Here is a 13,662-nt window from a genome sequence, read left to right as displayed (position 1 = left end):
TTCTATTTCCAGTTGAACTATTAATAATATTTTCAAGATCAATAGGACTATTTTGTAAATCAAGTAAACGATCCCCCAAAGAGTTGATACCAGCCTGGCCACTACTCATGGTGGATGGCAGTTCCGCCCCACGACCAACCCCACCAGACCACAGGTATAAGAAAAAAATATAAGGAAAGAAGAGTAAAATATAATATAATCAAGGTGTGGATAAATAATGATAATAAATCAAGGTAAGAATAAATAAGAAAAAACAGGGAAAGAGAAGAAAAAGAAACAAGGAAAAACTAAGAACTCCTCCCCCATGCCTCTCCCATTGAAAAGTAAAAGCACTAAAACTCACAGTAAATGGGTTTGTTCTAATACTATACTGTTGGTGCAAAAAAAAACAAATAGCAATACAATAAAAAAGACACAATATTTGTTATAGCAGAAGATACCATTATACAAGTCACTATTACTGTTTTTATTGTATCGGACCAAACTAACTCAACAAATAATTCAAGCAATACTTTTTTCTTATCAAAACACAAAAAGTGTGAGTTTGGGCTTCCACAAACTCACTAAACAAAAAAAAGAAAAAAAAATATTCAGTCATATAATCCAGTCCATAGAATTGCCCCAGCCATTTCCTTGCCTTCGCTGTAGTTGTGTTTGAATCAGGCTACTAATATCTGGTGGGATTTCATCAAACAAGAACATTTCCACTGGCCCTTCCTTAAGGCGACGAATACATAGAGATGGTGGTATGGATCTCGCAATCCAAGTTTCAAAATCTGTTTTTTTTTTCACGAATACTGGTTCGGATAGCTAAAAGTTTTTTTCGAACTTCTCGAACAGACGGGGGAAAATCATCGGATAGAAAAACATTCTGATTGCCCATGATAGTTTTTCCACAAAGATTTCGAGCCTGTTTTAGAACTGCCACTTTCAGCTCCCTGTTCTCCATGATAACCTTTATCAGCTTTTTTTTTTTCAGGCTTAACATCAGCTACCGTGTATTTGGGTACCTCATGGATTCCAAGGCATGACGAAATTATACTATCGAAAATAGCCTTAGCGTTTACAGTATAAATCGCCGTCACATTCCATACTAGAATGTTTTATCAGTTTCTTTACTTTCCAGCTTCATCATTGTATGCCTTAGGCTAGATAACTACGATTTCAGTAATGAATTTTCATCAACCAGCACAGAAATGTGGTTCTTCAAATCGTTGGTTTCTACCTCAAGGCTGATCACTTTAGGCTTAATATCTTTCGCCTCCAATTTCGATTCCAATACAGATGCTTCGATCTTAGGAATCCTTTGATCTAATCCTTTAAAATTAACATTCAGCTCATTTAACGTAGATGAATTTTCTTTAACAGTCTGTAAAACTAGACTCAAACTATCAGCTAGTGATTCCATAGGACTGGATGTGAGAAAAAACTCGTCAGATTTTTCCTTCTTCCTCTTTCCTCCCATTATACAAAATAGCAATTGGACTCCAAGAAAAAATAAACTGTAGAAATATACTACCACATAAAACTCCTTTAATTACTCACTTTGCGTAATATTGGCATCTGAATCTATACAAAAAAATTTCGACAGCAAATTAACCTTGCTGAACACTAAATGAACGGTCCGACGCAAAGTAGGAGTATTTACCTCGAATGCATTCTTTTTTATCAAAACTTTGTGAGAGTAAATCCGGTTTAAGATGTTCACTGAATGAATGCTATATGTGAACTGATATAGATTTTTAACTTACGAACGGGTGATCGAATCTCAATGAAATTTGATATTTAGAAGGATATCGTGTCTCAGAGCTCTTATTTTAAATCCCGACCGGATCTGGTGACATTGGGGGGGAAGGGGAAAACTAAAATCTCGGAAAACACTTAGAGTGAAGGGATCGGGATGAAACTTGGTGGGGAAAATAAGCACAAGTCGTAGATACATGATTGACATAACCGGAACGGATCTGCTCTCTTTGGAGTAGTTGGGGGGGGGGGGTTAATTCTGAAAAAATAGAAAAAATGAGGTATTTTTAACTTACGAACGGATGATCGGATCTCAGTTGGGGGGGGGGGTAATTTTGAAAATTGACGTATTTGAGGTGTCTCAAAGCTCTTATTTTAAATCCCGACCGGATCTGGTGACATTGGGAGGAGTTTGGGGTGGGGGAACCAAAAATCATGGAAAACGCTTAGATTGGAGGGATCTGGATGAAACTTGGTTGGAAAAATAAGCTGAAGTCTTAGATACGTGATTTTCATAATTGGAACGGATCCGCTCTATTGGGGGGGGGGGTTAATTCTTAAAAATTAGAAAAAAATGACGTATTTTTAACTTACGAAGGAGTGATCGGATCTTCATGAAACTTCATATTTAGAAGGACCTCATAACTCAGATCTCTTATTTTAGATCTCAACCGGATCCAGCGTCACTGGGGGAGGAGGCAGTAGGGGGGACCAAAAATCTTAGAACAAACTTAAAGTGGAGAGATCAGGATGAAACTGGATGGGAAGAATAAAAACCTATCTAAGATACGTGACTGACATAACCGGACCGGATCTGCTCTCTTTGGTGGAGTTGGGGGGGGGGGTAATTTTGAAAATTGAGGTATTTGTAACCTACGAAAGGGTGACCAGATCTTAATGAAATTTGATATTTAGAAGGATCTTGAGCTTTAAAGATCTAATTTTAAATTCCGACCAGATCCTGTGACATTGGGGGGATTTGGAGGGGGAAACCGGAATTCTTGGAAAACGTGAAAATTGGGGTATTTTTATCTTACGAATAGGTGATCGGATCTTAATGAAATTTGATATTTAGAAGGAATTCATGTCTCAGAGCTCTTGTTTCAAATCCCGACCAGATCTTTTGACATTGGAGGGAGTCAGGGGGGGAATCTTGGAAAACACTTAAAGTGGTGGAATCGGGATGGAGCTTGGTGGATAGAATAAGCAAATGTCCTTGTTACGTGATGACGTAACCGTACTGGATTCGCTCTCTTTGGGGGAGTTGGGGGGAGGGGTTCAGTGATTTGGCGAGTTTGGTGCATCTGGACGTGCTAGGACGATGAAAATTGGTAGGCGTGTCAGGGAGCAGCACAAATTGACTTGATAAAGTCGTTTTCTCGAATTTGACCATCTGGGGGGCTAAAGGGAGAGGAAAAATTAGAAGAAATTAGGTATTTATAGCTTACGGGTGGGTGATTGAACCTTAATGAATTTTTATATTTAGAAGGACATCGTGACTCAGAGCTCTTATTTTAAATCCTGACCGGCATTAAGCCTCTGATCAAACAGTTCGTGGTAATGAACTGTAGTAAGGAGCGACCCGGCTCAATAGTAACCAAAACTCTAAAAAATTGAATTTTGATATCAATAGCTACATCAAAAGAATTGCATTTTAATGCTGATTTTAAATATATAAGTTTCATTAAGTTTAGTCTTACCCATCAAAAGTTACAAGCCTGAAAAAATTTGCATTATTTACGAAAATAGGGTGAAATACCCCCTAAAAATCGTAGAATCTTAACGAAAATGACACCATCAAATTCAGCGTATCAGAGAACTCTACTGTAGAAGTTTCAAGCTCCTATCTACAAAAATGTGGAATTTTGTATTTTTTGCCAGAAAACAAATCACGGGTGCGTGTTTATTTGTTTGTTTGTTTTTTTTTGTTTTTTGTTTTTTTCCAGGGGTCATCGTATCGACCAAGTGGTCCTAGAATGTCGCAAGAGGACTCATTCTAACGGAAATGAAAAGTTCTAGTGCCCTTTTTAAGTGACCAAAAAATTGGAGGGCACCTAGGCCCCCTCCCACGCTCATTTTTTCCCAAAGTCAACGGATCAAAATTTTGAGATAGCCATTTTGTTCAGCATAGTCGAAAACCATAATATCTATGTCTTTGGGGATGACTTACTCCCCCATAATCCCTGGGGGAGGGGCTGCAAGTTACAAACTTTGACCAGTGTTTACATATAGTAATGGTTATTGGGAAGTGTAAAGACGTTTTCAGGGGGATTTTATTTTGTTTGGGGGTGGGGCTGAGGGGAGGGGGCTATGTTGGAGGATCTTTCCTTGGAGGAATCGGTCATGGGGGAAAAAATTCAATGAAAAGGGCGTAGGATTTTCTAGCATTACTATAAGAAAACAATGAAAAATAAACATGAAAACTTTTTTCAAATGAAAGGAAGGAGTAGCATTGAAACTTAAAACGAACAGAGATTATTACGCATATGAGGGGTTCTAAAAAATACTTTAGCATAAAGAGCGAGGTATTTAGGAGGAGATAAATACCTCGCTCTTTATGCTAAAGTATTTTTAGTAATTTCAACTATTTATTCTACGGCCTTTCTGATTCAGGGGTCTGTCTTAAATAATTGGGACAAAACTTACAATTTAGTGTAAAGAGCGAGGTATTAACGAGAGTACAAACCCCTCGTATACATAATAAAAATATAAGATTATGAAAGTTTGTTACGTAAGTGAATTCTTAAGTTACGTATATTTTTTACTAATAAAAACGTTCGTTAAAAATTAAAAGTTCTAGTTGCCTTTTTAAGTAATGAAAAACTGGAGGGCAACTAGGCCTCCTTCTCCACCCCTTATTTCTCAAAATCGTGTGATCAAAACTAAGAGAAAGCCATTTAGCCAATGCAAAAACGTTCAGAAATTAAATATAAAAAAACTAATTTTTTTGCTGAAAGTAAGGAGCGACATTAAAACTTAAAACGAACAGAAATTACTCCGTATATGAAATGGGTTGTCCCCTCCGCAATCCCTCGCTCTTTACGCTAAAGTTTGACTCTTTGCCACAATTCTACTTTTTAAAACAATTAAAAGCTTTAGCGTAAAGAGCGAGGGATTGCGGAGGGGACAACCCATTTCATATACGGAGTAATTTTTGTTCGTTTTAAGTTTTAATGTCGCTCCTTACTTTCAGCTAAAAAAAATTAGTTTTTTTTTTTATTTAATTTTCCTTTTAAATCAATCTATTGATTCTTAGAATTTTGATAGAGCTCATACCATATGAGCTCTTGGCTCTTAGTTCTTCTTGCCTCGTCACAAGTGCCATATGAGCTCTTAGCTCTTGTTTTTACTTATTTCTCTCTCCAGCAAATTTAATCGTTGTTGGAGATTCATGTTTGACAATATGAAGCGTAATGTTAAAAAACAGGTAATGCAGATAAGCGGGATGACCATTTCCTATGCTACCAAAATCAAGGAGGCACACTCGTGCCTCTTTAAAGAGGAGAACCACGACAATGTTAAGCGATCTTCGGTTCCAGTGGTCGCAGAGGGATGGGGAGGGATGCATTTCGTAGCCCGAGCTCCAACTAAGAAACCTGCCAAATTTCAAATTATATCCTGGGTATACAGGCGATGTCGCTGCAATGAAATTTGTAAAGCATGTTCGATTTAAAGATCAAACTGAACTTAAATACATCTTTGTCGAAAGCACTAAAGCAGTCAAAACTCCCAAGTCTTTCCATTTTCAAAATATAAGATCCAGGCAATTTTAAATCGTTTACTTTAGCCACAAGCCATTCTTTGAACCATGAATTCTCATTAGTGTTCTCAAATATCATTTGATTTTTTTCATTTTTAGGCGTAGAAGCTCTTGCCTCCGAACTACTCGTGTCGGCCCAAGAAGATTGGCTAGATTTAAAAGCCGGAACTGGAGCAAAGGGCATTTGCTAAGATATATAAATATATATATATATATATATATATATATATATATATATATATATATATATATATATATATATATATATATATATATATATATATATATATATATATATATATATATATATATATATATATATATATATATATATATATATATATATATATATTTGTTTGTGGCTTATTCATGTTTTATTCTAGCAAATACTTTAAAGCACCTTGAAAATCTTGACTGTAAATTAGCAATGAATAGACGTATTCAGTCGATATCCCAATTCTTTCTAGATTTTAGACCTTATTTAGCGACCTTAAAAGTAAGATATTAGGAAAAAGACAATATTTCCATAGACAGTGGGCATAGTTGAATACTGTAAGACGGCTGGGAACTATTGCAAAATCGGAATCTTTTTTAACTAGCTAAGAAACAACTTCAAGCAGTTTGTCCACGAACATGTAAAGGTTGAACTTAAAACGAGCGGAAGCTATACCTTTTGTACCAGTGGCACCGGTTAAGCGCCCCATGAAGTGATGCAGCTATTGTGATCAGTGGGTAGTAGCTGCAGGGCAACAAAAAATTGCAACGTCTATATGATTAGACTCAAACCTTTAAACTTACCATAAAGTTCCTTATTAATGATCACCACCAAACCTCTTTAACATTTTATAGATCATGCTTGTACCGATGACAAGAATGTTGTTCCTCCTTCACAGGGAGCTTAGTAAGTATAGACATCTGATATCAAAATAATAGCAGTGTTTTTTTTCTGGGTAAGTATCACCCGCTAGTCTATTAATTAGTTTCATTTAAAGATATTTCCATACACCAACATCCCTCCCCTTTTTCATTAGAGGTCAGAATCAGCTATAGACCATAGAAAGAAATAATGTTGAATCTAGGTTTAAGCAATGGTGCCAATCCACGAACATGTAAGGAAGACAGAGGCAGTTTTTTAAAAAATAGTTTTAATGAATATCGAAAAAAGGAAATTTTCTAGATATTGGGAGAGAGGAGTTCATTTTTGAATTTTTGATCCTTTTTGATGAAGATACAAAAGATATTTCCAAAATCTTTGCCCGCCTCCCCCTCCCCTCCATTGATCCCCAGAATTTTAGTTTTCATTGAAATTGACTGTTATTCAACGATCCATTGAGGTAAATGTACTTTTGAACAGAAATTAGGAGCCAATTCTTAACCCGAAAATGAAGAATAGACCATGAAATCTGTTATGCGGAACTAGGATATGAACTGTGGCTTCTGACTGTTATCACCTGTAACTTATGACTAAGTTTGGTTGAGATTCAACAGTCTCTTGAGGTAGATATAACTAATGACAATAATTTAGGTACTACTCATCCCTTGTAGAGCCCAAAGAGGTCTGAACCCCCAAAAATGTGAACTAGGAAATCATTTGTAGTGTTTCATTAAGTTTGGTTGAAATTTAATAGCAAGTTCTGTTGGACGTCTTGCAAATATGAGCTGATGCACCCATACCTTGATAGAAGCATGATGGTGTATTGGACCGCGCAAAGCACCGACGGATATTAGTCTCACTTCTCAAGTACTTTTTTTTTAAATTTGACAAGCTGCTTGTGATGAATGTAAGATTTATTTCTAAAAAATTATCATCACCACCCTAGGTGGGCCAAATTCGTACTTAGGAGCCGATAAACACAGGGAAAGCAAAATATTAATGTTCTGTGATGGCTATAGACGAAAAGAAAGTCGAGACGAGGAAACAAGGAATGGATCTACAGGATAGAACGTGGCCAATATTGGATGTATGTTCGCTACAATAGGTATCTGTAAAATCCAAAAACTTTGGCAAAATTTGAAAGGAAGGGGGTAGGCAATTTAGAAAAATGTCAGAGTGGATATTGTGTTTTACTGAATCGCAGTTGAAGTCACCAGCAATAACCCATTTTCTACCACTATGCTCAAGAGATTCCAGATGTCGCCAAAGTGCAACAGATGCCTTAGAAAACTTTGTCAGCGAGATAGCATTATTATAATTTGTAGACATCTATACATTTATTAACTCAGTAGTCACAGCAAACACAGGCAACAAGTTACTAGTCCTCCCGCCAACGCCCTTTTCCCCAAATATATCCAATGTAAATTTTGAGGTAGCCATTTTGCTAAAAATTGTTCAAAGTTAATATAACAAAACTTCGGTGTCGACGCGACCCCTCCTCCCAGGGCCCGAGGGCAGGCCTTGTAAGTTATACCCCGGGGGAAAATATTGTTCTTATAGAAAGGATGATCATATAAACTTCAGAGAGGGCGCGTTTAATTGAAAGCAAAAGCTCTAGATCACATTTTGGAGTCAAAAGAGATCGGATGGCAACAAGCCCCCTCCCCCTCCTCGCCCTTTTTTCTCCGAATGCATCAGATAAAAGTTTTGAGATATCCATTTTGTTAAAAATAGTTCAAAGGTCAGATAACAAAACTTCGATGTCGAAACAACCAGCAAGGAGCCGGGGGTAAGCGTCTTAAGTTATGCCCTGGGGCATATATGGTTCTTATAGAATGGATGTTCGTATAAACTTCAGAGAGGGCTCATTTGATTGGAAATTGAAAGTTGCAGTTCACTTTTTAAGAGTCAAAAGCGATCAGAGGGTAGCTTCCCCTCACGCCCTTTTTCCCCCAATTGCACCAGATAAAAATTTTGAGATAGACATTTTGTAAAAAGTAGTTCAAGGGTCCGATACAAAAAATTTCCTAGGTCGACAAAACCCCTTATTCTTATTAAACTATCTTATTAAAGATAGTTAAAAGGTCAGATAACAAAAACTCTGGTGCCGACACAAATCCCAGGGTCCAGGGCAGTCCCTTTAAGTTGATGTCCTGGGGGCATATATGGTTCTGATGGAATAGATACTCGTATGAACTTCAGAGAGGGCTCATTTGACTGGAAATTGAAAGTTTTTTTAGATAGCCATTTCCAAACAGTTCGTGGTAACGAACTGTAGTAAGGAGCGATCCGGCTCAATAGTAACCAAAACTCTAAAAAATTGAAACTTGAAACTCTAAAACACTAAAAAAAAATTTTTTTATATCAATAGCTACATCAAAAGAATCGCATTTTAATGCTGATTTTAAATATATAAGTTTCATCAAGCTTAGTCTTATCCATCAAAAGTTACGAGCCTGAGAAAATTTGCCTTATTTAGGAAAATAGGGGGAAACACCCCCTAAAAGTCGTAGGATCTTAACGAAAATGACATCATCAGATTCAGCGTATTAGAGAACCCTACTGTAGAAGTTTCTACAAAAATGTGGAATTTTGTATTTTTTGCCAGAAGACAAATCACGGGTGCGTGTTTTTTTTTTTTTTTTTTTTTTTTTTTCCAGGGGTCATCGTATCGACCAAGTTGTCCTAGAATGTCGCAAGAGGGCTCATTCTAACGGAAATGAAAAGTTCTAGTGCCCTTTTCAAGTGACCAAAAAAATTTGAGGGCATCTAGGCCCCCTCCCACGCTCATTTTTTCTCAAAGTCAACGGATCAAAATTTTGAGATAGCCATTTTGTTCAGCATAGTCGACAACCTTAATAACTATGTCTTTGGGGATGACTTACTCCCCACAGTCCCTGGGGGAGGGGCTGCAAGTTACAAACTTCGACCAGTGTTTACATATAATAATGATTATTGGGAAGCGTAGAGACATTTTCAGGGGAATTTTTTTGGTTTTGGGGATAGGGTTGAGGGGAGGGGGCTATGTGGGAGGATCTTTCCTTGGAGAAATATGTCATGGGGAAAGAAAAATTCAATGAAAAGGGCGCAGGGCGCAGGACGAATCTGGTCACGTTAGAAAAAAACGTCAAATTCAGAGCTTAATATACAATGCTGGGTGTTCGGAGCCTCTCTATTATGGAGTATAATTTGAAAATAACACAACTATACGAGCGATAAAACATATATACCACAACCATAACTCAACTAACGAAAGAACTTCGATATAACACAACTATAAAGCGAAAACAGGTGAAAACTAACGGGAAAATAAACGAACTAAGAGGTGGAAGGGGCCCAGAGAAAAAATATAATCCTTTTCCAATTTTGAGCCTAACTTCCGCAAAGGAGTAATAATGTCAGAAGCCCCGAAATACCGAATTATTTTCTTTTCAAACAGTTCATGGTAACGAACTGTAGTAAGGAGCGACCCGGCTCAACAGTAAACGAAACTCTAAAAAACGGAATTTTGATGTAAAGTATACATCAAAAGAATCAGATTTTCATGCTGATTTTAAATATGTAAATTTCATCAAATTTAGTCTTTGTCATCAAAAGTTACGAGCCTGAGAAAATTTGCCTTATTTTAGAAAATAGGGGGAAACACCCCCTAAAAGTCACAGAATCTTAACAAAAATCACACCATGGCATTCGGCTTATCAGAGAACCCTGTAGTAAAATTTTCAAGCTCCTATCTGCAAAAATGTGGAATTTCGTATTTTTTTGCCAGAAGACAAATCACGGGTGCGTGTTTATTTATTTGTTTATTTTGTTTTTTTTTTTCTTTTCCCCAGGGGTCATTGTATCGACCAAGTGGTCCTAGAATGTCGCAAGAGGGCTCATTCTAACGGAAATGAAAAGTTCTAGTGCCCTTTTTAAGTGACCAAAAAAATTGGAAGGCACCTAGGCCCCCTCCCACGCTCATTTTTTCTCCAAAGTCAACAGATAAAAATTTTGAGATAGCCATTTTGTTCCGCATAGTCAAAAACCATAATAACTATGTCTTTGGGAATGACTTACTCCCCCAAAGTCCCTGGGGGAGGGGCTGCAAGTTACAAACTTCGACCAGTGTTTACATATAATAATGGTTATTGGGAAGTGTACAGTCGGTTTCAGGGGATTTTTTTTTGGTTTTGGGGGTGGGGTTGAGGGGAGGGGGCTATGTGGGAGGATCTTTCCATGGAGAAATATGTCATGGGGGAACAGAAATTCAATGAAAAGGGCGCAGGATTTTCTAAAATTACTATAAAAAAACAATGAAAAAATAAACATGGAGAAGTTTTTTTTTTCAATTGAAAGTAAAGAGTAGCATTGAAACTTAAAACGAACAGAGATTATTACGCATATGAGGGGTTCTAAAAATACTTTAGCATAAAGAGCGAGGTATTTAGGAGGAGATAAATACCTCGCTCTTTATGCTATAGTATTTTTAGTAATTTCAACTATTTATTCTACGGCCTTTCTGATTCAGGGGTCATTCTTAAAGAATTGGGACAAAACTTACGATTTAGTGTAAAGATCGAGGTATTAACGAAGGTACAAACCCTCTCATATACATAATAAAAATTAAAGAATATAAAAGTTTGTTACGTAAGATAATTCTTAAGTTATGTATATTTTTTACTAATAGAAAAATTCGTTAAAAATAAAAATTTATAGTTGCCTTTTTATGTAACCGAAAAATTGCATGGCAATTAGGCCTCCTTTCCCATCCCTTATTTCTCAAAATCGTCTGATGAAAACTAAGAGAAAGCCATTTAGCCAAAAAAGGAATTAATCTGCAAATTTCATTTTAATAATTGATGTGTGGAGAGCCAAAATCAAACATGCATTAATTCAAAAACGTTCAGAAATTACATAAAAAAACTAGTTTTTTTAACTGAAAGTAAGGAGCGACATTAAAACTTAAAACGAACAGAAATTACTCCGTATATTAAAATGGGTTGTCCCCTCCGCAATCCCTCGCTCTTTACGCTAAAGTTTGTCTCTTTGCCACAATTATGCTACAAATTATGCTAAAAATTTTAATTGTTTTAGAAAGCAGAATTGTGGTAAAGAGTCAAACTTTAGCGTAAAGAGCGAAGGATTGCGGAGGGGACAACCCATTTCATATGCGGAGTAATTTCTGTTCGTTTTAAGTTTTAATGTCGCTCCTTACTTTCAGTTAAAAAAAACTACTTTTTTTTATGTAATTTTAAAAAATAATTCAAACATCAGATAACAAGAACTCCAGTGTCGACACAACCCCCCGGGGGTAGGTGTTGTAAGTTATGTGCTGGGGGCATTTATGGTTCTTACGGAAGGGATTCTCGTATAAACTTCATAGAGGGCTCATTTGATTGGAAATTGAAAGTTGCAGTTCACTTTTTAAGAGTTAAAAGTGATCGGAGGGCTAGCTAGACCCCCCCCCACGCGCTTTTCCCCAAATATATCCAATAAAATTTGAAGGTAACGATTTTGTAAAATTAAGTTCAAGGATCCGATAAAAAAAAATTTCCTTTGTCGACAAAAACCCCACGGCCCGGGGGCAGGCGTTACAAGTTATGCCATGGGGGTATATGTGGTTCTTATGGAAGCGATGATCGTATACATCAAATAAAACTGTAGAGATAGCCATTTTGTTAAATATATTTTAAAGGTCAGATAACAAAACTCCGATGTCGACACAACTCCCCAGGGCCCGGGAGAGGCGTTATAAATTATGCCCTCGATTCATATATGGTTCTTGTGGAAGGGATTCTCGTATAAACTTCAGAGAGGGTTCATTTGATTGGAAATTGAAAGTTACAGTTTGCTTTTTAAGAGTCAAAAGTGGTCAGAGGGCAGTTAGCTCCCCCCCCCCCAATAGCCTTTTCCCCAAAATGCATCAGATAAAAATTTTGAGATAGGCTTTTTTAAATAGTTAAAAGGCTAGATAACAGAAACTCCGGTGTTAACACACACCCCCCCAGGGCCAGGGGGCAGGCGTTATAAGTTTTGCCCTGGTTTATATATGGTTCTTATAGAAGCGATGCTCGCATATACTTCAGAGAGGGCTAATTCCTTAGGAAAGTAAAAGTTCTTGTTCCCTTTTTAAGAGTCAAAAGAGAACAGAGGGTAACTAATATCTCCCATGTCTTTTTCCCCGAAAAAAAAACGAAAAAGAAATATTTTGCTATTGAAACATAAATGAAACCCAAAACGAACAGATATTAAATAAACAATCAATGCAAACAAATATCCAATAGAAACTAATATAAATGAATAAATAAATCTTAAAACGAATGAAACTATAATGGAATATACAAATCCAGCTTGAAACGAACAAAAATCACGACAAATAAGAGTTTGGGTATCGCCTCCTTCTCTTACTGTAAAAGCTTACGGCGTACTGCGTCATTGGCACTTTACTGAAAACAAATTATATTACAGATATTTTCTTTTGTACTTAATATTGAAAATAAGCAGTAAAATTTTTAACTGAGGAGCTTTCAGCAATTAATATCACTATGCATCAAATATTCAGTTTAATTTATTTGTTTTTTTTTTCTAAAATTGTTCAAGAAGAATGTAGTTTCACTGCAAACACTATTTTGGATACTACTCCTCTTCCTTAAATATAAAATCCTAAAGCCTAATGTGTCATTGGCGCTTCAGTGAAAACGAATTATATTGTAAACATTTTCTTTTCCAGTTCTTACAGCAATAAAAATAGTGACACTGAAAAATAATCTTGAACTGATGGATCTTTTAACAATTAATATCATTATATACCAAATATTAAATTTGATTTTGTTTATTCTTTTCAAGACTGTTCAAGAGACATTTAGTTTTCAGTATAGCACCAATGAAGCGATAGGTTTTAGACTTTTACAATGAGAGAAGGAAGCAATACTCAAACTATTTTTTGTTGTGATTTTTGTTCGTTTCAAGCTTGATTTACATGTTCAATTTAAGTTTCAATTGTTTAAGATTTATTTACTCATTTATATTAGTTTCTACGAGATGCTTGTTTGCATTGGTTGTTTATATGTTTGTTAAAATTTGTTGATTTTAAGTTTAAATGGACTTTTCTTTTCTTTGAAAAACTTCTTTTTCGGAAAGCTTTTTTAATTAATCAGTATCAAAAACAAATTCTTATAATATAATAATATATAATATTATTTATTTCTAACCCACTTACATCAAAAAGATAAATAGTGGAGTAAAAACTTGAAGAAAAACGTTATCAAGTTCCGTTTTCTAGAGTTCTGGCTACTTTTGGACC

At 36.1% G+C, this 13,662-nt stretch overlaps 2 protein-coding genes across 5 annotated transcripts in view; both read left to right on the top strand.

Moving 5' to 3' along the window:
- Positions 1 to 5,749, top strand: part of LOC136025155 (uncharacterized) — an 81,208-nt gene extending 75,459 nt beyond the window's left edge. Inside the window, exon 12 of the mRNA XM_065700909.1 lies at positions 5,603 to 5,749. Within this exon, the coding sequence (XP_065556981.1) occupies positions 5,603 to 5,694 (92 nt within the window). The 3' untranslated portion in view covers positions 5,695 to 5,749. The remainder of the gene's footprint in view (positions 1 to 5,602) is intronic.
- Positions 1 to 13,662, top strand: part of LOC136025163 (uncharacterized) — a 489,107-nt gene that overhangs the window by 340,014 nt on the left and 135,431 nt on the right. The window lies entirely within an intron of this gene.

This window comes from Artemia franciscana, chromosome 3 (genome assembly GCF_032884065.1).
Source record: "Artemia franciscana chromosome 3, ASM3288406v1, whole genome shotgun sequence".
NCBI classification, from domain to species: domain Eukaryota; kingdom Metazoa; phylum Arthropoda; class Branchiopoda; order Anostraca; family Artemiidae; genus Artemia; species Artemia franciscana.
This window is presented reverse-complemented; position numbering and strand designations above follow the sequence as displayed.